General features: G+C 40.6%; 1 protein-coding gene across 3 annotated transcripts in view; it reads right to left on the minus strand.

Moving 5' to 3' along the window:
- The window catches only part of VPS13C (vacuolar protein sorting 13 homolog C), an 87,479-nt gene that overhangs the window by 32,412 nt on the left and 29,750 nt on the right, over positions 1-25,317 (minus strand). For all 3 annotated transcript variants that reach the window (XM_071568580.1, XM_071568579.1, XM_071568581.1), the window contains 27 exons: positions 24,220-24,336; positions 23,147-23,250; positions 22,686-22,853; positions 21,595-21,899; positions 21,152-21,299; positions 20,330-20,438; positions 19,606-19,739; positions 19,138-19,294; positions 18,243-18,322; positions 17,659-17,718; positions 16,438-16,603; positions 15,405-15,521; positions 14,781-14,884; positions 14,202-14,369; positions 12,215-12,519; positions 11,716-11,860; positions 10,453-10,597; positions 9,476-9,606; positions 8,358-8,527; positions 7,573-7,811; positions 6,233-6,462; positions 5,825-5,917; positions 4,540-4,905; positions 3,277-3,366; positions 2,702-2,857; positions 1,411-1,675; positions 178-335 (listed from right to left, as the gene is read on the minus strand). In XM_071568580.1, the coding sequence (XP_071424681.1) occupies positions 178-335; positions 1,411-1,675; positions 2,702-2,857; positions 3,277-3,366; positions 4,540-4,905; positions 5,825-5,917; positions 6,233-6,462; positions 7,573-7,811; positions 8,358-8,527; positions 9,476-9,606; positions 10,453-10,597; positions 11,716-11,860; positions 12,215-12,519; positions 14,202-14,369; positions 14,781-14,884; positions 15,405-15,521; positions 16,438-16,603; positions 17,659-17,718; positions 18,243-18,322; positions 19,138-19,294; positions 19,606-19,739; positions 20,330-20,438; positions 21,152-21,299; positions 21,595-21,899; positions 22,686-22,853; positions 23,147-23,250; positions 24,220-24,336 (4,430 nt within the window). The remainder of the gene's footprint in view (positions 1-177; positions 336-1,410; positions 1,676-2,701; positions 2,858-3,276; positions 3,367-4,539; positions 4,906-5,824; positions 5,918-6,232; positions 6,463-7,572; positions 7,812-8,357; positions 8,528-9,475; positions 9,607-10,452; positions 10,598-11,715; positions 11,861-12,214; positions 12,520-14,201; positions 14,370-14,780; positions 14,885-15,404; positions 15,522-16,437; positions 16,604-17,658; positions 17,719-18,242; positions 18,323-19,137; positions 19,295-19,605; positions 19,740-20,329; positions 20,439-21,151; positions 21,300-21,594; positions 21,900-22,685; positions 22,854-23,146; positions 23,251-24,219; positions 24,337-25,317) is intronic.

Raw genomic sequence — 25,317 nt, forward strand, 5'->3', positions numbered from 1 at the left:
TCATTTCAGGAAGAGACACACAGAATACAGCTCGAAATTCCTGTAACAAATAGAGCAAAACACTCAATAATTGGCCTTTAAGCAACTTCTCAGAAAAGTATGATCTGGAGAAAACGCCTTGAGGAAGAAAAGGTCGGTCAGTCCCTGCCGAGTAGTGCCTGTGGGTCTCGGTGTTACCTGCAGGGGGCAGCGCACGGTGATGACCTTGTTCCCCTCGGCCGCGTCGATCTGCACCACGGCAGAGTCGCTGTGCCCGGTCACGCTCCGCAGGTTGTACAGCCGCCGGCCCGGCTTGGCTATGGGGATGCTCAGTGCTTCTCTGTAGCCTTCGAGTTCTGATCCAGAGAAACACACAGAAGTCTTCGTTAGGCAAAAAAAAGCACATTAGCATTTCCTGTTTGAATAGTGCTTAAACTTCTCTAAACTCAGCAACAACCGGGATCAAAGTACTCTCTGGGAAGAACACCTTAAATGGCATTCGAGTACCACTGAGGGAAAGCTTGAAGGTCCAAATGTTCCTCAAGACCATAAGTTTAGTTTATGATTTATACAAAGCACAGGAAGTATCCCAAGCAATGAACAAAGGCACTTGTTGAGTGAGTTAATGAATTGCAACACAGAACGTGTTTTTATCACATCACAGCCAAGTACCTCCGTATGGGATGTGATGGAAAGGAAAAAGCTCAGGTGATTATGGATTAGAAGCTGCTGTATTCCATTCTCTTAGGAGTATTTGCTGACAAAGCTAAAAACACAAACATCATAACTGCCCTCAAGTAGTTGTCACCTACAGAAAGCCAAATAGTAGTAGGGATAGGAGAAATGAAGCTCCTATTTAGGAGCTGGAATGCACAGCCCTGTGTCACAGGGGTCTCTGAGATGGTCTATCAATGACTCCACTAGAATGTCTTCCATTTCTTCCAAAGAGGAAGAAATATTATTGTTCTTTTCACTCTTTGAGAAACTGGAAAGAAGGAATTTTACATCTTTTTAACAGGACCCTCAGTGAGGGGGTTTCTAACTGGCATCAGTATCCAAAAATGGTTCCAACACAATGTGCTTGACATGAACTTCCATTCCACTGCTTTAACCAAGGGACTGCCCCACTCTCCCCCATCCCACTGCTTTAACCAAGGGATTCCCCACTCTCCCCCATCCCACTGCTTTAACCAAGGGATTCCCCACTCTCCCCATCCCACTGCTTTAACCAAGGGATTCCCCACTCTCCCCATCCCACTGCTTTAACCAAGGGATTCCCCACTCTCCCCCATCCCACTGCTTTAACCAAGGGATTCCCCACTCTCCCCCATCCCACTGCTTTAACCAAGGGATTCCCCACTCTCCCCCATCCCACTGCTTTACCCAAGGGATTCCCCACTCTCCCCCAGACAGTGCTCCCCAGCACAGTACCTAAATTTAGAGAGAAGACAGAGCTCTCCTGCCGGTACAAGGCCGACAGCTTTCCTCGGTGAGGTGCTTCAAACACAGAGTATTCCAGTTCCATGCTCTGACCAATCCCTACGTCATTCATGTTTTCATTCCCAGTGGAACCAACTATGCGAAAATGGGAGCTGGGAAGCACTTTGAGAGACACACCCAGGGCGTTTTTCACTATGAAAGGTGCTGTCTCTTTAAAGGAATAGTCAAACGTGGATGCAGTCGCTTCTGAAAATGCCTGTGATTAACAACAAATACAACATGTCACACAAATAAATACATCTAGAAAGCCTTTAAAAGACAGTTCCCAGCAACTTCCATTTTAAAGAGGGGGGGAAATCATATATATATAGCAAGACCTATGCTTTGTATAGTTGTATTTCAGGGAAGTGAAGGTTACTCCCAGAGAATTTCAGTTTATTCTGTGATTTGCAGCAAGTGTAGATGCTACAATGAGCACTCATGCTCCTCACAGAGAATTTTTCCAGTTTCTGCATTGTAAAAGAAACATAAGGCTTGGGACAGAGAAGTCACAAGGACATGGAACATGGACATGCTTCATATTCAACCACTACTTATGCTTACAAACACTGGTTTGGTTACACAGAAGCCACAGAAATTGAGTGCCAGTAGAGACTGACAGTATAAGCAATGAGCTGCTGCTCATTTAAAATTACAAAAAACCCAGACATAAGTCCCATTCTGTAAAAATAGCTTGCTTTGGTAACCAGAATTTCTTCACCTCATAAAAAAATGAGGGAAAAGCAGCCTAGAACATTCATAAGCACACCTACTATCACAGGAAAAACAGGGGAGAAAAGTATTTTTAACACACTGAAAATGCTACTCCTACAGATTAAAGACCAATCCTAAAACACACACTTTCCTTAGTCTTCAGCTGAGGAGGGAAAAATGGAAGGGAAGTAAATTTCTCTTTTAATATTTGAGGAGTATTGTCGGAAATGGTTGTGTTTATTAGAGCATTTCATTTCCACTTTGCCTGCACGTGTGACACTTCCTCAAGTCCCACATAAGCACATTGGTTGTTCTAACACAGAAGCTGATGCTTTGAAAAGCTCAGCACCACCTTTTTGTTAATCCTAGAGGACTGATCTGAGTACAACTCCTCAGCCCTTCTAGGGAGCATCAGTCAGAGCTGCAGAATAGTCACTGACTTGTGACTGGCAGCCAATAAAGTTCTTTTAAAAAGTCAGAATTTGCTCCAGAACCACACAATTCAGCACATTCTGCCTGTTCAGACTACCTTGGCCAGGTTGCTGAAAACAGCCAGGCAACACTTGGATATTGTTATATTCATTGTGTCCTTTGAAGAGATGTTGATGGCAGTTTGGGGCTCAGGCAGAACAATGAAATCATCCCCTGGCATCAGACTTCTCTCCTGGACAGGGTTAGTCTTCATCTAAAAGAGAAACTTCATTAGGCATTTATGAACATACAGTTTACTTTCTGCTGTGTTAAAACAGGAAAAAAATTGACCTACACTTGACAGTTTCCCCAAGCAAAGTAAAACCTACTTTACCTTGTGAAGCTCAGATAACTTAAACAAACATGGAAATTCTATACCAACATTGAAGCCAAGTTATTTTCTTTCCTCTGCGTGGTTACACACTCCACCTTGTCCATGAACTGGACAACAAACATTGTTCAGAAAAAAACTTAAGATGTCTAAAGACTTATTTCTGTTCCATGTGAAACTGCACACCTCCCTCAAAGCAACAACATTTGAAAAGCCAACATTCTGCCACATAAAACTTTAGAGAAATTAAAAACCAGCTGCCTATTCAAACCATTTCACATCATTTCAAGTAGTTTACATACCTCCAGCTTTAAATTCCATTGCTTCTTCCCTCCCTCAACTCGTTCAATAAGTGGCTCCCACACTGCATAGGTTTCATTGTAATAATGAATCTAAAGGAATAAACAGAATTAAGTAAGGTATCTCAAAATAAAGGACCAAGTTCCTTTCAACAGAAATTATCATGAAAAATAATAATAAGAAAATCAATCTCTGTTTAACATTTTGGAGGTGTAGCAGTAACTTCTAATGGCTTCAAAAACTAATACGTAGAAGTGTAATATATCACATATTTTTCATAAGTAAGACCATTTTTGAAGAGTTGGTTTCCTGGCTGCTTTGAGAGCCACCAGACATCCTGGCAACACTTTCTTTTTAACACCTTCAATTAACACAATCAAGTCCCCATTTTCTCCTATACTGTTTGAGAGAATGACTTTGAGACCAGAAACCTCAATGCTACAAGTACTTCATTGCACTATGAAATAACAACTAGTCTGGAGAAACTAGTCTGGTCCCCTGGAATGATTCCTCCTATTTATAGCCAACACCAAGCTTTGAATGCCCTTCCATCACTTCAAATCTGGACAGAAGTTGTGGCCTCAGTAGTTCTGGATGCTTCTTTTCATCTCTTCCTCATCCCCTAGGAGCCATGGTGACTGTCCCAGAGGGATATATCAGACATGCATCCTCCAAACTCCACCATGGGATGCACAGCTGGCAGAGAAAGGAGGCTACTTGTCTATCCAAGAACAGAAAGAAGTATGAGGTACAGCTGCTAGACTGACAAAATATAACTCAGGGGTAGTTGACCTGTTGCACTGAGCAGCTGCACATCTGGCTGTGTGAAATTTTAACATGTGCCTCCAACAAGAGACTTGTACCATCTTGGAATGGTACCTCATTTTGAGAACAGAGTGTAACTTCTATCTTACCAATAAACACAATGCTAGAGAAACAAAAACAGGTGGGCAGTAACAGCTAGATATGAATATTCAAAGTAAGCCAAGCTCATTGTTCATACAGCAAAACTTCAATATGCAAAAATCATAGAGAAACAGAGGGATCAGATTATTCCATGTAGCAACTGCCATTAAAATCTGCTATTGATTGCAAACTTTCTGTAAAAACCACATTACACTTAGTCATACTTGCCTGACTACTAAAGAACTCCTAAGAGCATTACCATTCAAACTTTAGCACAGACAAAGGGTATTAAAAAGTTACTTGAACATCAGGAAACATGGAGAAGTGTTTTAAACTGCTAACAACTTGCTCCTACACACCTCCAGTGACGTATCTGCAGTGACCTCCATCAGCGAGGACCAGTTCTTGAGGACACCTGAAAATGCAGATTCTACCAACAGTAAAGGGACAGTTCGGTGTCCCAGGCCACACTCCAAGGTCATCTGCACTGATTTCACTACAATGTCAAACTTCTCTTGTTTCAGAATTTGTTCATGGTCCCTAAAAGTTTCTGTTGCTTCTGTGGCTACATCAACACCGAGAAACCAAGCATTGCACTCATCTATGGGCTTCACTTGCCACAAATTCTCAGCCACTTCAGCTGCTCCTCTAGAATCCTCCTCTGTGGTCTTGGGTTTTATGGCAGCCATAATGGTAATGACAGTATTCAAAATTATTGGTGAGATCTTGAACAAAGAAGAAAAAATCTTTTATTAAAATACAAACTCTATGATAATGGAAATAGCAAATATTAAAGGCCCTTACAAGAGATGCAACCTAAATTCCAAAGAACAGAATCCATTCATTGACCTCCTTTTGTTTTCCTCTTCTACAAAATGTCCCAATTCCTCTCTCACAATAGCAGAGGATCAAGAACAACATTCTCAGATTGGAATTTCACTTTTACTGATACATGACACTCCCACAACAGCAGCCAATACCCACCTTTTCCCTCCTACACTGAAAAACATTGATTAAAGATCTCTGAGGTGTTCAAAAAAGCCTCTTTGCAGAGTTGTGTACCCACCATTTCAGCTGGCAGGACAGTACAAAATCTTTATGCCTTAGGAACAATGGACTTAAGAGTTTAAGGCTTTTCAAATCACAAATACCTGTTTGGGAACTTCTTATAGGAGAATTAGCAAATTATATCCGGAAGTACCTTCACTAGAGACACAATTATGAGTTTATCTGTTAGGAACAAGGTGTTGCACATTGTGTACCATTCTGGACATCATGTTAACAGTCTTACATTATACATGTACTTGGGGGTGTGTGCCTTCTTGTAAGACTCACTGAAGACAAAAATAGTGGTGGTGGCAGCAGGGGAAGGGTTATTTCCTAACTTTGGAAGAAAGTGGTAGGAGGAATCCTAGAATCTGAAGTATTTAAATTAGTCCTTTTTGGTGAAGGGACTGTCAACACAAGGCTTTTTCCAGCACAGAGCAGCTCTAAAAATGCTTATTTCTGGAATTAAACTAATGGGGAAAATGAAAATTTTAAATAGCAATATCTAAATTAAAAAAAAAAATCCAAACCACCAAAAACCAAGCTACAGCTTGAGAAACACAATTGTTCTTCCAAAGACAGTTTTAATAACCTTACCTTAACAGTAAGTTCTTCTATTGTTACTGCCACAGTGTGTAATCCTGAGGCATGGACCATATTTTCCATGACCAGGGAACAGGGCCGTAACACCTGAGTGAAAGGAACAATTTCATTATTGAGGTGACTCCTGGAATCTAAACTTTTCAAAAGGTCTTGTATTGTTTTCATTCCACAGGCCAAGGGGATGCTGCTGATCCCATGAACTAACAGCATGTTTCAGAGTAACAGCATTCCCTCCATACACTGCAACACATCCCAGCACCCCAATGTGCACAACTGCAATTCCCTACTGGAAGGTTCAAAGTTACTGCAATAAAAGCTTTTGACACAATGCTTAAAAACCCAACAGAAAAATCCCAAACACACAGACCAGTAGTAAAGTAAAAAAAAAAGTGGTTTTCCTACTGTAGTAACATTCTTGTCTTGTTTTTCTTTGAGAAAGGCACAGGCCAACACTTTGAAGCCATTCACTTGAGCAGTCATCCTTTGTGCATCCTTTCCAGATCTCAGAGAAAAGTCACATTGGAAGGAAACTTTTAAGGCAGGGGCATCAGCATTGGTCAAATTAGCAACAAATACAATTTCTGGATCCATAATCACAGCTTTGACTGTCATATTTGGCCGTGCAGGTGTTTCTGTGAAAATAAATTTTAAAACCCCCTTGAACATAAAGGGTTTGAAAGCATTATCATGTACATAATAAAACCATGCATGGAAATTGCTACCCAGTTACAGAGGTACAAATTTAACAAATAATGTGTCAGTTTTTACAGGAGTACTCTGCTGAAACTGAGTATCACAGTGTTGAGAAATCAGCAGTAAAGTGGGCAGAACTTGAGTTTTGAACAAACTGTTCAGTGCTGTCCATGGAGTGTTAGCTCTGTACACTGTAGTGCCAACTGCAGTCAACCTCAGCATTGGCTCTACAAAGCCAAGCTCCAAATAGTTGTCTTCTGGCTCAGTACCTAATGTGACACCTTCTTCAGAGTGAGGACTTGCAAATCAAAACCAAATTATCTGAATGTGTTTGGTCTCCAAACAGAAGGAGAGAATCATATTTCTCTCAGAGCTAGAGATGGATGGGGTCACTTTGGTTCTCAGGGAGAGGCACTGCAGTGCTGTGGGAGCCTCCCACTCACCAGGACCCACTGGAGGGGTTACTCCTGCCTGGAAACATCACCCCACCATAGCTATGCCATGGGACAGGAGCCAGTCTGAGGCTCAGTGCACCACAGGAAAAGCAAAGCAAGCTGGACATCACAGGCTGCAGCCAGCAACACACTTGGATAGCTCTGAACATCCCCTGAAAGTGCCATTTTTCTGGAGTGGGTCTCATCCCTCCCTCCTCACAGGACTTGGGCATATCTCCAACAAGGGAAGAGGAGCAAGTGAACTGCAGACTTCACTAGGGCAGCTCATCAAACCCAAGGGTCACTGCTGGCCCCCTGCCAATGTCCCCAAAAGAAAGGGAACCAGCTGGACAACACACCCCCCAGCTCAGACAAGCCCAGCAGCCACAGTGGTCTCTCTTGCCCTTGCTTCCTCAAGCTTTACCTTCAGTCTTCAACCAGAAAGAGGAAATCAATCTACCCTGTCAGTGGCCAATTTACATATTGTGAAGAATACACTCACTTTTTAAGTCTGATACCAAGACAGCATCTTGAAAACTTTTAGAGGAACTGTTTTCAGTATGAAGTCTGCAAAGGAAGGGAATGGGGGTGGAGGTGGAAACTGGTTTTACAGACCTGTTTCTGGCTTGGATTTCCCAGAAGCAACTTGCTTTAATTGGAACTGTGAAGATCTTTCACTTGAGGATGTTGGCATTGAGTTAATGAAAAAATCTGCTACTGTCAACAAAAACTCCATACTGGCACATATGTACATCTTGTCAAGGACAGCAACAACTTCAGTTCCATTTTTATCCTGCTTATAGCTTATATCTATCATAGAACTGTCATTTGTGTCTTCCTTCTTGTCTATCATTCTGGAAAACAAGTTTGATAAGAAACATTTCAAACATCACAACACATGGATCTAGAAAAACAAGGAAGCACAAGTAGTGCCATTTTTTCTCCTCATGCTGTTTATAAATAAGAATTACTATACAGGCAATCAGTGTTTCTTCCAGAAATAAGAGGGTATAGACTTTTCCAACAGAGGAGCAATTTCAATTTAAAATTATTGCACTACACTTTTGGAAGTGTGTATGTGGCACAGAAGAATCACACTGAGTTTCAGTGCAACAGAATTCTGGTTGAGGCTGGGTACACTCAGCTGTTCTACACCATTTACCATAACATGCAAGCCTCCAAGGTTTTTTTGGTTTGGATAATGTGGGAAATCAACATATATAAGTAGAAACTTGCTTAACATGATTAAAATTATCATTCATTGCTTAAGCACACAGTATGGCAGGCCACAGCTACAGCACTACTGATTTTATCCATCCCATGTGAAGCAAAGTACAGAACAAGGAAAGAATCTTCCTCCTGTGTTGGAGTTTTCTCATTTCTGATGCACTCAAACCTACCTTGCAGTCACGTTCTGAATTCCTTCTCTGAGATCATCCAAGGTGCAAGCCTTGAGTTTAAGTTTAATATCCATGGAGCCATCTGCAAAGATGTGCCCAGAGGATGCCATGAGGTGCAGGCGCAGCTCCCCGAGGCGCAGTTTGTCGCTGTGCACCGGCAGCACAGAGTCCTGCACGGGGCACACAGGGGGCCATCAGCACACAGCAGGGAATGACCACACTTCCCATGCTTTGCCCATGAACTGAAGGATCTGATCAGCCTGTGGCTGTCACCAGTCCTCCAGCCACACAAATGAGGCTGAGAAACTCACTGAGAAAACACAACAAACATGCTGGGCTGCAGTGAAGCTGTTTCTTCCCCACAGTGCTGGCAGCTGTTTAGAATGCAGGACTGGGGGATAACCCATCTGAACTCTAAATCCCCTGCCAGAGGAATCCTCCACTCTCAGCACACTCACTCACTCACAACCAGCACCTCAGCAATAAGTGGAAGCCATAAGAAGGCGAAATTAGAATAAAATTCCATTACAGTGTCTTTCTTCCCTGTGATGCTCATTGCATAAGAACTGTCTTAAAATTATACATAAATATCATGCACTATATACAAAGACATGCAAAGCAAGCACCTTCACATCTGCAAAAAGAGTATTAAGTCATAAAAGCAAGGCAACATTTCACACCTTTCTGTTGTCAGCACAGAAAAGATGTCCATGATTGCTCACACCAGGGGATATGCAAGAGGAAGTATAAGCCAGATACCCCTTGGATCTCCTTACAACTATTTAGGCACCATGCACAGAACTAGCACAACCTAAGCTAACAATTCCTGCTCTTCAAATGTTCATTTTTGCTTTGGATAATTGGAATTAAAGCTTTAATGACCAAAACAAATGCTGGGGGGTTGTGGTTGGTTGGTTTAGAAATACTTTTTAGGGTGTTTTTTTAGAAATGCACATACATTTTTCAACTTCAGGACATTCTCTGCACAGGAACCCTCAAAGCTCCACAAGGCAAACACTACAAAGCCCACACAACTGGTGAAGCTTTGTTTTACTATCCTGAGTTCTGTCCATGTGAGATGCCCACCCTACCTGTATGGTAAAGGCTTTGTCACAAACCTGGTTCGTGTCACTGTTGTAGAGAATTACAGACAGTGACTCAAAATTGAAGTCAAATTTAAGTGCTGTATAACATTCCACAGAAGACTGAACTGTAGAAACATCCTTCTGTTCAGAAGCAAAAAGAAGACCTGTGAGTGACAAGAAGATATTTTTACATTTGATTAGAACAATTTTTTTTTTTGCTTGGGTCTGGGGTCTTTTGCTGTTGGTTTAGGGGTTTTTTTTCTGTTGGTTGATTTTGTGTTTGGGTTTTTTTGCAAGTAAGATCACAAAGTCACAAAAAGATGAAACACTCTAGATCCAGAGGACTACTCAAAATAACTCACACTTCTAATTCCTCAAGATCACTTTGTTCTATCCAGTGCATGCTAAAATTCCCAAGCACAGAGGGGTTTAATGACCTTTAAAGAAGTTGTCATTAGTTTTCTGCAGCTCTGTGTTCACTTTAATGAAGCACTACATGAAACACCATGTCTGCTTGAGGAGTTTGCACTACTCTTCCTTCCACTTTCTTCTCATAGAACAGCAATTCAACTCTTGGTTAGACAGCAATTTTTTGACATTGAGAATGTTAAGTTTTGGGCAAAAATAGATTTTAGCAAAGTGTTAACAATATTTCATTAACACACTATCTGTATCCTCATACTGTCCTCAATTGTTATAATTGTGCAATAACATTCTGGGGCTGATAAATGGGCTTTTTTCTTTTCTAACCACCTGCACCTTAGAAGAATCACTGATTTGGCCTGAAGAATCCCATCCTATAAAAGATGAATCACAGAACTTCTGACCTTCAAGAACTCACACTCCATGCATGTGCATACCTTTCTATTTAGAACTTGCCATGTACACAGTACACATGTATCAATGTAAAGATTTTATAGGCACACATTGAAGTGCTTCAGATAAATGTGATGTTTGAACTTGCAAGTGTTCCTCAGCCTAAACATATTCAGCCTTTGAACTGAACATACCAGATTCATTTGGAACTTTCCCCTTTTTTTGTATCAGTGCATCCTCAAGGTTCTCTTGCACAGTAGCTGGCTGGGAAGAAGCCCCTCCAAGGTTTTCAAGTAAAATTTTCATGATAACAGTTAGATCATCTTCACTGAGTGCAATCTGTAAAGGGATAAACCAAAAACTTCAGCTTTAGTGACTGCTTCTTTCCTTCACAGCATGCAAATGTTGAGGAGAAACAACGTGCTGCTTCCACCACAAACAAGCTGCCCAATCCAAATGATCCTGTCCAAAACACACCAAATAATTTGCCCATTGTTCCTGTAATATCATTTGGTACTTGCTATCAACAGATGTTACAAGAACAAACAACACTCCACGTGATAAACCCTTTCTAGTCTTATAGAGAACAACTGCCTGCTAAAAATGTGAGTAATTGATGAACATAAACATTTCTAACAGTTCAGTAATTCCCAAACAGGGCCAGATAACATGAAAGCCAAGACTTGCATTGTCTACACTAAAGCCACTGTCCTTCAGTAGGCCTTCAAGGAGATAATGAATATTAATCCAATCAAAATAATACAGAATTGTTAAAAAAACAAGCAGTAATAGTCACAAAATGCAGCCACTTAGGCCATAACACAGTGCTAGAATATTTTTCTACATTTGGTTGGTTTTGTTTGTACTCCTTTAAATCTCTTAAATCTCTGTGCTTCACCAGTGCTATATTTGGCCACAGCACAGGTACAGGAATGGCACAGGGCTCAGGACCAACTGGAAGGTGCCTCAATTTGGTTTTATCCATTTAAATCTATATGGGTAATGTAGGAAAAGAAAAAGTAAAGCCCTCCCTCTGCAAAGCTCTCAACCACACTTTTAAATTGTTGTATATTAGACATACCCTTTTCATTTCTAATAAATCCACTAAACACTCAAATAACCTGAATTTTACAGATTAAATTTCAAGTCTTAAATCTAGTTTTTAAATGCTAAGTCAACAGGTAACCTCAATGATTTTACTGACTATTGAGGCAAAAGATAGCTCCAAGAGACCTGCAGAAAAATAAAACTAGCTTTTATTCCAGGTACACCAAAACTATTCATTATACAATATCAACACACTAACAGATCTATAAACTGGACCATCAAGCTGGAAGTCTTTTAACATTCATTAAGCACACAAACTAAAATGAGTTTACAAGCTCCTTAACTAAGCTGAGACCTATTCTGAGGATACATGTGAGTGTTAATGTAGCTCTGATGTGTCATGATTTTACCTGCATTGGTTTTAGGTCTCCTTTGATACCAATTGTTGGGCATTTATGATACCATGCTGCTGCTAAATTTCTCTGGACCAATAAAGTCAAACTCACAGGACGCAGAATTTCAGAATCTGGTTGAGAATCTGTGGACAAAATGCACCTAAAAAACACAGTGAAATCAGTAGAGGAAAAATACTCAGCAGTTGCAGAATCCCAAACAATATCACACTAATCTAGCAGAATACTGGCATAATTATTAATTTAAAAATGAGTATGTGTGCTTACACCCAGGTATGCACTTGAGATGAACTCAGTCACTGTTCTATGATTCCTTTCTTTCTGAAAAGTTTCAGAGATCGTGTCTCTCTAAAGGCACTCCTAAATTCTGCTTGGGGAGTTTTTTTGGTGGGTTTTAGCATGTTTTCATTTAAATAATAGGAAAATTGTGTCTGTGGAACATAAAAGTGTTCTGTGAGGAAAGTGTGTTCAACTCAGAAAAACCCTCCACATCTACCTTGATAATTTGAGGTGAGTCAGCTGCACATCCATGTTGTCAATGACTGGGGGGAGAGGAGATTCCTCTGAAGGCACCAGCTTGAATTCATTCTGAACTCTAATTAAGCCCAGATCAGCCACCAGAGCATTGTATGAAGCTGAAGACTCTGGAATGACTATGACTGGAGCTTTCAGGTTGATGTCCATGCGGAGGCGGAAGCTCTTCCTGGCAAAGTCCTTCATGCTGTTGGCTGCCAGCTCTGCCGCCTGCACCGTCACCGCAGCCACGGCCTCCTGGGCTGTCTGCAAACTGCTCAGCAGGTTCTGTGCAGAGGGAGGGGGGAAAGGGAGAGGTCCATGGAAACAAATTATAAATTTAAGAAAACAGTACAGCTGTGGTATAAAGTGGTATATAGCACAGCCAGGTGGAAAGGGACCTGGGGGTTTGGATTGACAGGAGGTTGAACATGAGCCAGCCTGTGCCCAGGTGGCCAAGAAGGCCAAGGGGATCCTGGCCTGGATCCAAACTAGCGTGGCCAGCAGGCCCAGGGCAGTGACCCTTCCCCTGGACTCTGCCTTGGGGAGGCCACACCTTGAGTGTTGTGTTCAGTTCTGGGCCCCTCAGTTGAGGAAAGAGATTGAGGGGCTGGAGCGGGGCCAGAGAAGAGCAACGAGGCTGGAGAAGGGACTGGAGCACAAGAGCTGTGGGGAGAGGCTGAGGGAGCTGGGGGTGTTCAGCCTGGAGAAGAGGAGGCTCAGAGAAGACCTCATCACTCTCTACAACTCCCTGAAAGGATGTTGTAGTCAGGTGGGGACTGGTCTCTTCTCTCAGGCAACCAACAGTAGGACAAGGGGGCAGGGGCTTAAGCTCTGCCAGGGGAGGTTTACGTTGAATATCAAGAAGAAATCCTTCCCAGAGAGAGTAATCAGGCATTAGAATGGGCTGTCCAGGGAGGGGGTGAATTCCCCATCTCTGGAGGTTTTTAAGGTGAGACTGGACATGGCACTGAGTGCCATGATCTGGTAATCACAGTGGGGTTGGCTTAAGGGTTGGACTTGATGATCTCAGAGGTCTCTTCCAACCCAACTGATTCTATGATTCTGTCAAACTGCTAATTTAACCACACAGGTTTCAAAAGGCAGAAAGGTTAAAGTCATGCACAAGCTACAACAATGCTTGAGTATTTACTTTTTAAAATACTATTAAAGCAATCAACTGCCTTCATTACTTGCTTTGTCATCCTTCTCCTTACTTGTCACTCTTCCATAAAGCAGTGAAACTTAAGTGACATTTTGTGACAGTTTTGGCTTTGGTTCCAGCCAGGCCTCAACTCAGCAGGCCCAAAGGATGTTACATAGATTAGAAGGGACAAACACCACCTGACTTAAGGAACCAAAGAGGTATTTCATATCATCTGACATCATCAAGAAGTACAAAAAGAGAGGGAGGTGGAGCTTCTGTCTCTTTTGGTCTTTGCCTGAGCCCCTGAGGCTGCTCTGCCCTGCCCTGCTGAGATCAGGCCTTGCCCCCTCCCTGCTCTGTTATCCAGGGAGGGAACATTTGCTTGTTAATTTTTCTCCTCTCTTGCTGGGAGTTTTCTCTGGAAGAGTTTTTGGGAGGTTTTGTGGGGTTTGGGTAGTTGGAATTTGTATTATTTGGTCGGGCAACTCAGTAGTTGTTGTTTTTGGTTTGTTTTCTCTCACATTTGTATATATGTATTAGGTCATATTCTGTTTTTAATTGTCTCTCTTTTGTATAATATAAGAAGCTCGCTATTTCAGGGTTTGGGGTTTTTTTCCCTCCTCTTCCCTTGGTGAGGGGGTGGATTTTTTCTCTCTGTGTTGGGCAGTTGGCATTTTGCCAGCTCAACCTCACACACATTTCTTCAGCAAATACTCCTACGTGGCTCTACACAGCTCACCACAAGGTACAGGTCAAAAAGAGCCAATTATGTTTTATTAACAAACTTTTAAAGTCAAGAAAAGAACTTGAAGTGTTGTCTTACCAAGAGAGACATGAAGAACTTGTGGAGGTAAATTATTTGGATGCAGCCCACTTTGAGAGACATCTCACCATCCACCCTGGACATATCAGTGTAGGCTTCCCCTGCGGTGGCATCTGGATACAGCGACATGTGGAACCTGAACACTTCATCTCCCATTATGGACACAGCCTGCACATTAAGCACATACAGTTAATACTCCCAGGAAGCAATAACAAATATTTCCCCAAGAAGATCAGCTGCAACTTCTCAGCAGCTCTTGGACAAAGACATGCCAGAAAAAAGGGAAACAATCACCTGTTTTATTGACTGGCTCTTCTCGCTTGCTTTTCTTCAGCCCATTATTTATTTAACCCATTCTACTCAGAATTAAACATATCTGTGCAAACATGATTAAAAAGAACTAAATAGTAAATGGAAGAATGTTTTGCTTCCCTGAGATAAAGGAAATTATCCAATAAAATTTGGCTTAATGTTTGGGACATTACATCCTGCTTAGTATTCCATAACACAGCAAATAAACTGCAGTGCTGTTATTAAACCACTTAAAGAACTGGGTCTCTTTGTTTGTTGACACATCACCTTTTTATGGACTGTTTTTGGATCAACATTTGTAATTATGATGTCCTCAAGCCTGGAGAACACTTTAATATTTTTAGGCTTCATAGTTACAGATGCATCCATTCCTGATTTGAGACAAAAGATAGAAGAGAATGAATGCACTTCAACAACTTTACAAGGAAACAGTTCTGCTAAAAAAAACCCCATTAATTATTACTGAATATAAAGAATAATAGCTCAGAATCCAGCCTTCTACTCTGTAACAATCATAAGCCTGAAGCAGAAGTCAGGAACTTACTACACATGAGAAACTTGCCAACATAAATTGACTCTAAGACTAGAGCAAAAATTCCCAAGAATATTTAGGATTTAGCTATTAAAAATGGAAGTTTGTGTTGTTTATTACACTGTGTCTTCATTTCTTTTACTTTTATTCCACTATTTTTAAAAAATTATCGTATTTTCCTGAGTCAAACACTTTATTTCCTTTCAGGTTATTTCATGCACCCAAAATATATGGAAGCACACACTACAGAGACATCTGCAGTGCACACAGGCCTTTCAGAAGTGAACTGAGGGAAACAATGCATTTCATCTAATATTTAAATAAACTTCATCTACTATTTAAAGAGAAAACCACCTTACCTTGTATTCTAATGTCTGCAATTCTACAGGTCTGGTCACACACTGTAATGCTGAATGCATTGAGCTTTGCAGTGAGTTTTAATTCACAGACATCCTCATGGGCTGCATTACCAGACACTGGAAAGGAGACATACAAGAACTTCACTGTAAATCCATTGTTAAAAACAAATCTTAGATTATTTGTTTTGTACATATATGAACTATTCAAAAAGCAACCTGTAGCTATTGCCTAAAAGTTAAGATAATCATCAGACAAGATGTGAAATGAGTCTTTTATTAACACGGTTTTCTTCTGGCACAAGAACAGTCACCAACAAAAAGCCATCCAGATGCCATCTTTTCTCCTCCCTGATACCCAGTTTTCACACAACAGTATGCTGAGTACAGTGCACACTACAGTGTTTGAAACACCCCCTCAGATGAGAAATGTTCCTTTCTGTATCAAGGAGCATTAGGCATATTAGGTGAGAGAGGTTTCTGCAGAAACACAGAATGTAACAGCCAGCCACTGGAAACTCCATCCCAGCAGTTCTGGGACTAGAAAACCTTGAATTTCACAGACACAACAAGCAACCACAAAACATTAAGGAGCTTCCATGCAAAAACTCCTACTGTTTCAAGGTTGCAAATACCAGTGATTAAAATAAACACACCACCCTTCAGTTCAGAACTTCTCATGGTTTGCCCAGGAGAATGTTTATTTTCAGCAAGGAAATCACCCTTCAGACTGGAAGGTTGTGGCACTGGATCTTTGGAAAGGCTGCCCACTGCAACATCCTTTATTTGACTTTTGTTGTCAAAGTCAGGCCCCCACACAGGCAAAAATTACATTGAGTAAGGAGAATTTGAAAAATTAAGCAACAGGAAAAATATCTGGCTTTTTTTTTTAAATATGATTATTTTCTCCCCACTTACAGGTGTGTTTGTTTTTCCACCAAACAGACTGCAATGCTGTGATCTGAAATGGTATCTTTGAAATGAAGGTGAGATGTTGCTGAGCAACACAAGCACAGACTTTCTAATACCACATTACCTGGTCTAAGAGTGCTTCCTTTTTCCTGGTCTTTCATTTGAGTCTTGTGGTCTGGTGATTTGTCAGTACTGGGCAGACCACCTGATGGAAGACTGAAGGTGAGAAAACTCAAGATGGAAAGCAAAGCCTCTGTGTGAAGTACTATATCCAAACATGAAAAGATGACCTAAAATGAGGACAAGGAGACAAAGGAATATTGTTATTTAGTAGCAGTCAATTGCATAACAACTCAGAGTTTCTGCCATAGAATAGTGAAAAAAGGTGTCTTGCTCAATTTGACAAGTTTCTGACCCTTCTGTCTCCTTCAATTTTACACCATACAAGCTCCAGAACAGGCTGAGAGAGCTGTGGAAGGGAAGCTTAAAACAGCTACAGAAGAACTGCATCAATCTGAAAACTGATGCTTCATGTGGTTATGTTTTTTCAGTGGTTAGTTCTGCTGCACTTCAGTGTGGGCTGCTGAGCACTTGGCTGACAACTTCAGAACCACGTGCAAAGATATTTTAGTAGATATGATACAGCAACAAAAAAACCTCAAACCAAGATACAAAACCTGTAATCAGAACAGAAAGTACACGAGCAGCAACTACTGTTGCCAGTATTACTGAGTGAAACCTGATGTGAGGTAACCAGCTGTGCCCAGCCTAAGCAGCTCCTGGGTTTGCTGCCACATTGAGGGATGTGTCAGCTCTCCTGACTCCAGAGTAGTGCAGCCACTTCAAACTCCTCATATGGCCATGGAGAAGCTTGACAGGAAACACTTTAAAAGCAGAACAAGCAGCTTATCTCAGAAGTCACTGAAGCCACGGAAAACCACCCATGAAGAGTTGATTTCAGGCTAAGGGAAAAGGCCTGCCTGCACATCAGAGCCCTGAGAGTGCTGCTTGGACATCCCAGCTCACAGCTCAGTTCCACTGTCACCAGCTCTCAAGCTCCAAAACACAAGGCCTTCCTTTCACTCTTTGCTAAGTGTACCCCTCCAGAAATAAAACACACCCTACAGACCTCACCTCAAATTTCTGTCTAACTAGCTAAAAATGTACAGCTTCCAGTTTAAAAAAAATATATTAAATATTCTGTAAAGTTTTTTTTTCCACCTGGATTTCTCTTTGAAGTAGTTAAATATAAATCAGTAGGTTTCAATGATGAGAATCAGGGGTTTTGGTCCCAGCTGTTACCATTTGAGAAGCTTAAAAAAATTTAAATACATTCAGTACTTACATTGATGTTTTGCTTTGTGCTTTTGTAAGTACTAACAAAGTCTGGCCCATCAGGATCAGCCTAAGGGAAAAGGAAAAAAAGGGACATAGTCAGTCTCTGCTGAATTAACTAATAATTCATAATAATTTTATGAACAGAATTATTTTAATTTAATACACACACAAGAATGCAAAAGAAAACAAAGGAAATTGATGAAGCCTGACCAACCAAGTTGCCCAAGTAAAGCACACATTGCCTTGCAGAATGGGGCACTCACACTGCTCTGCTCAGTGACATTTCACAGCACCTATTTTGTGAAAATTCAACTGGCCATTTACAAAATTTCCTCTTAGTTAGAATCTATTTCAAGTGGATCAATATATGCTTAGCACTTTGCCAGAACAAATGAACCTACTTTTCTCTCTATAAATGATGCCATTACAGAGAAGAGTAATGAGTAACCCACTAGTTCTACGACCCATCCCAAGTATTCCTGCAGTTTGGAGGGCACTTTTTTAATTGAAATAAAAGCTCAAGAATATTTCACTCCTCAAATGCAGAGTTATCTGACTCCCCATGTAATTTTAGTAAAAATGTATTGAAACCTTAATGTATTCCATTTTCAGGAGATGTTCATCTGTCTCACTTGAGGAATTAATAATGCAAAGAGGATCTCCTTTTGAGTCTGCAAAGAAAGAAATAAAAATGTAAAATATTTTGACTCACAAGCTTTACTCCACCTATGAGATGCCTCCATGTTAATTGCCAATTATATAGTAATTACATATACTATTCTTGCTGAAAGAATGAGAGTAAACAGCTGTTTTCACTGAGAAACTGCACATTAAGCACTTCCTTGTAAAATGCTATGTTTGTTTCACTTTAAATTGAGCTAGTAAAGATTAACTTATCTTGGTCCTGAAAAAAGATTCAAATTTGGAAAGTCCTTTGCATTCCTATAATTAGTTTTGCATTCCTATAATTAGCTTTGCATTCCTATAATTAGCTTTGCATTCCTATAATTAGCTTTGCATTCCTACCTTCAGGTTTTCACATTCAAAAATTTACTTTTCTATTTTGAAAAATGGCTGGTTTGGTTTTTGCTTCACTCTCAGTTGGAGTTGTTGCCTGGCCAATCAAGGCCATGCTGCATTTCCAGTGCTGCCAGAACTGCTCATAAAGCACAGACTGAGAAGCTCATCACAACCCACTGAACAGCCAGGATACTCCTCAGGAATGACCATTGCTGCTCTAAGCAGGCAACTCACTCAAATACATGAACTCAAACTAACTCCAACAGCAGCAGTAAAACTTGGTGTCAGGTAAAACAGATTAATTCCATCTAAATGACACTGAACAGCCCCATTAATTGCATTTGGAATGTAACTTCCTGCCCTGCCCCCCTCCCCCTAATCACTGGTTTGGAGGATGCTGTTCTCTCATTACAAAAGCTCATTGCACACACTCTACTGACTCTGTATCAGTTTCTAGAAGACTTACCCTTTATTTCAATGCATCTCATAGCAATTTTTTTCAGATATGCTGCTGCAGTCAACTCGTGATTTCTAACTTTGGTTTCAGTTCCAAGCTGGAGCACAGTTAGAATATGTAATGGATATCTCTCCTTCTGAACCTGCTTCATCAAGGTTATTACAACCTTGAATATGGAAAGGGAAATAAGTTCACCATTTCAGTGAAGCTGTCCAGATAGGGCAGGCAGTTACAAGCAGGCATTATCTCCTCAGCTAAATTTACAAAGAAATCTTAATCTGGACATTTTGCATTTTTACAAAAAGACCCTACAAGACCAGTTTGACAAGACTTCCCCCAGCCCCATCTCCCTTCCTCTTGTGTCCTTTTTGTTGGTAAATTAAGCTGTTCAAACGGACTTCATAGCCCACTATTACTTCTAAGAAACAGACTTGGTACTGGGTTCAGTTCCAATCATTTGTTCAGATGGATACCTACCTCCTTGATTTCAAAATTAAGTAGCATATTGACCACATCTTCCTTCAATGGTTCTTTCCTCTTTTCAGGCAGCATTCCTTCTGCAACACTCTTGCCCTGTATCAAAACTGATCTTTCAGTTTCTCTGGTTTTACCTGAAATATTCAATAAACTGGTGAACTTTTGAAATTGCCACCGTTGGTTTAGCCCAAGAAACACATCCAAATCTTTTATCCATTTAAATGGCTTACATTCACACAAGACAAGCTTGCAACATGTCTACAAGCAGAGCATGAAAAGGAAACAGAAACATGTCCTGGCAATAAGATCACAGAATCATAGAATGGATTGGGTTGGAAAAGACCTCTGAGATCATCAAGTCCAACCCTTGGTCCAGCCCCAGTCCCTTTACCAGATCATGGCACTCAGTGCCACGGCCAATCTCGGTTGAAAACCTCCAGGGATGGGGAATCCACTCCCTCTCTGGGCAGCCCATTCCAATGGGAGATGTCAGATAACTCTGACATCTCAATACCTTGCTAGTCCCTTGACAACTGAGCTAACACAACTACCAAATTTGGTAAGGTTTCCAGTTTGTTGAAGTACCAAAATATGAACACTGTCCTTGCAGAATTAAAAAGGGAAGTTTATCATTTGGACACCTCTCAGACCTAAACTTGCTTTCCAGATAATAACTGCTTTCCCTGGTTCCTGAGAGTGAGCACAGTTAGTATCCATCTCTGACCTTCCTTCTGCAGGACTGATTTTGCATCACTTGGTTTTCCTTCTGCTTCACCAAGGTTTTCCGTCAACACTCTGAGGAAGATGTTCAAATCCTCTTGACTTAACACCACCTAAAATGTTGCAGATCACAGTTCTCAGGAAAAACACATTGTTCCTTAAACTTCTCAGCTGCTAACAAAGCAGAACACTTCCTGACAAGAAGAGTGCTTTTTTCACAAGTATTTTGTCAGCAGAATCATCCCTTGAATAACACAAGAAAATTCTTTCAACCACTTACAGTTACAGTATTAGGAGATTAAAGGTTATGACTTCCAAAGCTGTATCAATGTGCATTGCAGCCTTTAATATACTTATTATTTTAATGCTTTCCTGTCAGTGACATGCTACTTCAGGTTTTAATTCCAGTTTCACCAAGATGTACAACATATTTTCTTTCACAGTATATAAAATGCCACAAAAAACAATTATCTTGAGGTCTTTCAAGGGTTATGGAGAGGTATGAAGTTGGAGATACCAAAGCAAATATTTTTATTAATTTAATTTGAGTTGGTCCTGACTTATGGCAAGGAATAAACAAGATTTGTTGACATCCCTTTTTCAGTTCTCTTTTTTTCTCTCAGTTTACTAAATATACACAGCAATCTGGCTGTTCTATATGAAGCTTTCAAACCTCTTCATTCATATAGGTGGTGTTAAATGCTGCTACATCTCTGAAACTCATTCTACATCTACTACAAATTTGCAGTTTGTTGCCCCTTTGCGTCCAGAAATAATATAAGGGTTAATCTCACATGAGTAATCCCCACCTTTTTACAAGACTTACATGCATTGTGTCCAGATACCCCGTGATCTCCAACATGGGCAACTTGTGAAACCAAGCTGCAGAGAGATTTCTTTTCACAGACAGGCTTAAATTAATAGGGTGAAGTATCTGAATATCTGCATGTGACAAATCTGTCTCCATAGTGGTCCTTAAAACACAGAGGGGAAAAGAAAACAAAATGGCCAGTTAGCAAATTAGATATTAAGTCATATGTTAGGTTTACAAAGTAAAATCTTAATCTCAAATGTAATACCTCTTTATGCTTCAAGTTTCCTCAGCAGAACAGTTTCTTATTTTATTACAGATTTAATTGCTCTTAAGATAACAGCTAGGCATTGTAACAGCAAATGTTTGACACTGTCACCAGCCGTGGTTTCCAGGCAAGTAAATGAATCTCCCAGTATCAAGCTAATGAAGGCATGAGTGAGCAGAGCACACTGTACCTGGCCAGCTTCAGCTCTGTCAGCTGCACATCCAGCCTGTCGATGACTGGGGGCACTGAGCTGCCCTCTGCACACACCAGGCTGAACTGGTTCTGCACCTGGATCAGCCCAAGGTCCACCACTATGGCATTGGGGGACACTGAGGACTGGGGGATCACTATCACTGGTGCTTTCAGGTGAATGTCCATGGCCAGCCGAAAGCTCCTCTGCGCCAGGTCCTTCACGCTGGTAGCAGCTTTCTCTGCAGCCTGGGCTGTGGCAGCACTCAGGGCCTCCTTGGCTGTCTGGAAGTTGTTCAGAAAGGTCTAGACAAAGCAGTTGAAGAGAAAGTAGAAATGTCTGTGAGCAGTTTTTAATCCAGGTTACTTTCTGATTTTATAACATCAACCACAACCAACATTAACCCCCAGCTATGCTGTCGACTGTGTGGAATTTTCCCTGGGGAAGGACACCTTGTACCTTCAGTCATGACCTCTAATCCAGGGTTAAAAAAAGTACGAACCAGTACAATCCACTTATTTTCAACTCTTCTTTACTGTTTTTTCCTTCCTTAGCTACAAGATTCTGTAGCTCATTAGGTTTAGGGACATTTAATTTTTAAAGCCCCTCTCTTGCCCTCAGTGAATACTAATTCCTGTTAAAGACAGTAATGAATGAGAGAAAGCCCACTGGTGCTTTACTGAAAAAGCCAACACTGGGGTTCTTCAATGGACAAATACTTAAACTGATTGATTAGCAGGTGTCATTACATCTAACCTTGCAGAAAGATTTGCCTCTAATGTTACTTCTGACGTCTTTGCAACAAACTCAGGGTGGAGAGGGCAGCAAAGACAAATCCCCCCAAACTATCTTAGTAGCACCAAGCTTTTCTCTATTTACAAAGGTGGGAGTGGGCAGTGACCCACTTGCACTGCTTTAGTTTTTTGAAACTGAAACCCAGTCAAAGCTTACTTGGCAAAGATTTTAACAGCACACAAAAAACAAAACCCATCCCTCTTCTGTCAGAAACTGAAGGTACCCCTTGCACTGAGGCCACAAACATGGGAGACTAAACTGAGAACACTGCAGAAACAAAGGAGAACAAGGCTTACCAGAAGAGACACGAGAAACTTGTGAAGGAACACTATCTGAATACAGCCCACCCTCAGAGACATGGTGCCATCCACTTTGGACATGTCAGTGTAGGCTTCTCCCTCAGTAGCATGTGGGTTTAATGTCAGGTTGAAACTGAAAACTTCATCTCCTACTATAGACACAGCCTAGGAAGAGAGAAACAGCACCTACCAGCCATCAGCAGCTTCTAACAAGGCACTGAACACAAAGAACTAAATATACTATCAGATGTACAAGTTAGATTACTACTCCTTTAAGTCCTTTTAGACATCCATTCTTGTAAGATAAAGATTATTCTTTACCACGTATCTTATTTGAAAAGATGCATTCATGGCAGATCAAATATTTTTTAAAAGGTGGAATATGTGCTACATTTCACTTTTATACACATAAGACTAACCAAGAATCAAGTAAAACTTAAAATCTTGGGGTTGAGTACTTTTTTGTGAAGGGTCCTTGAATCAACATCTGTGACAACTATGTCTTTAAGTCTGGCAAAGAATACAGTGTGACTTGGCTGGAGGCAAAGAGATGAGTCAAGACCTGTGGAGCACAAAAACAGAAACAACAGTGTTGCATAGCAAAAGTAACACTTAATTTCAGGGTGAGGACACATGACACCGGGAGAGGAAGTGAGAAAAGCTCCTAAGCTTTGAAAACGTGACCATGCTACAGCTTTGACCAAAACAAAATAGAAAAATTTCTAATACAGACACTGTCTCAACATCAATCACCTCTGGGAATAGTTGGGCAACTACTCATAGAAATACATTCACACAATAATTCATTTCTTAATAACCAAGTAACTGAGTGATTTTATGGAGATTTTCTATCAGAATAAATGTTACTATACTGTCTTTGAATACAATACTTTAGCATAAAAAAATCTTGTGTGAATACTTCTATGATTTAGAGATGGGCACTAACAAAAGGCTTTATAAACTACATTACATAATCTTGCAGATCACCCATTCTTAAATATTCATGAGGGAGAGTTTTGGCAGCTGTCAGGATGGCAGTTATAGCCAAACTTGGAAATGAAACTCCCCCTCCCCACTCTGCCCCCACAAAGAGTTATGGATGGTCCTTCTGAGGAGTAAAAAAGAAAACTAAAACAAGAAACCCAAACAAATCCTAGGGGTTAAAAAACAAAGAAAACTATTTTAAGGGGGTTTTAATCCTAAATAATTCAGGTGCATCAGGAAAATACCTAATGCTTAGTACAATATGAAAAGCCACCCATAATCAAACTCCTTCAGGTACAATCTTAATTGCTTGAAGAATAATGACACATCACATTTTCTAGCTGAAGGCCAAAACATTATGATAGACTGGAATGCTGACTTTGAAAAAAACTACAAGCCATGTTTGTACAGGTAACAACAAAATATTTAAAAAAAAAAAAAAGCAGATGCTGCCAATTTACACCTTAAATATCTTTTAGTCCAATTATTAGCAGTTGCTTTGAAAGTAAACTACTGTAACAGTTACTACTAACAAAGAATTTAATACCTTGTATCTTGATCTCTGCGATGTTCTTTTTTTCATCACAAATATTTAAACAGAAGGCATCCAGCTTGGCAAAAACCTTGAAGTCAAACACATCCTTATCCTTGGAAGGTCTAACCACTAGAAATGAGAGAAGGTGAGATTTTCAAGGCACCTGTAGGTTATATTTTCATTTAAACTCCTGATCTATTTGGGAATGGTTTTGGTCTGGAGGCTTTTTGGCATTCATATGACTTAGTGGTTTTCTTTCACTATCTTCATTAAGTCTGCAACATCCCATTGTAGAACAAGAAGTCTTCCTCTGAAGGCAACTCTACTGGTAAAACACATCAGTATTTGCTTGTAATTCTGTGCCTGATATCAGTCTCATCCAGCAATAACTCTCTATTGGAACAATTTTACTTTTATCAATTTAGGGAAGCCAAAACTACTACACTGGGTTAAGAAATAAATGGCACACCACACTTATTTTTAATGTCATGTCAGCCCCTCAACAGGCCCAGTGCAGGGCTGGGATTTGTTCAGGTTATCCAGTGGTTCCTATTGCAGGATCCTGCTGTAGATGTTTACTCAAACTTCAAACCTTGGAATCCCATTTCAGGCACCCAGGTTTTACGAGAGCCAATATAAGGGCTGGGGATAATAAGGACAATTCACTCACAAGTGACAGAAACTCTTTATGGGCAAAGACCAGAAGCCACCAGAGCTCACTGATCTCGTTATGCACCTTCAATAACCATTAGTGGCAAAGTGTTAATCCAAGAGCTCAGACACTTTTGTGCTTTGTTAAACTGCCCACAGCAGCAGCTTGTCTGTCAGCCTGCAGATTCAAACCCAGCCCATGCAAAATTATAAGTAATTCTGAACATTCTCCACTAGACACCTCATTTCCAGCTCACCTGGTGCCCAGGTTTTGCACTTAATATTAAAACCCTGCAGTTACTCTCATTTGAGCCTATTTTGATAGAAGTTCCAGGGGGTTTTGCTTGTTTCAGTACTACAGGAACAACCAAATTTTCATTAGCCCAGCAAAGGACTTGGCTAGTTGTTTGAAAGTATATTTACATTGCCTAGACATAGCACAATCATCCAAGTAGTATT

Source organism: Pithys albifrons, chromosome 13 (assembly GCF_047495875.1).
Source record: "Pithys albifrons albifrons isolate INPA30051 chromosome 13, PitAlb_v1, whole genome shotgun sequence".
NCBI classification, from domain to species: Eukaryota; Metazoa; Chordata; class Aves; order Passeriformes; family Thamnophilidae; genus Pithys; species Pithys albifrons.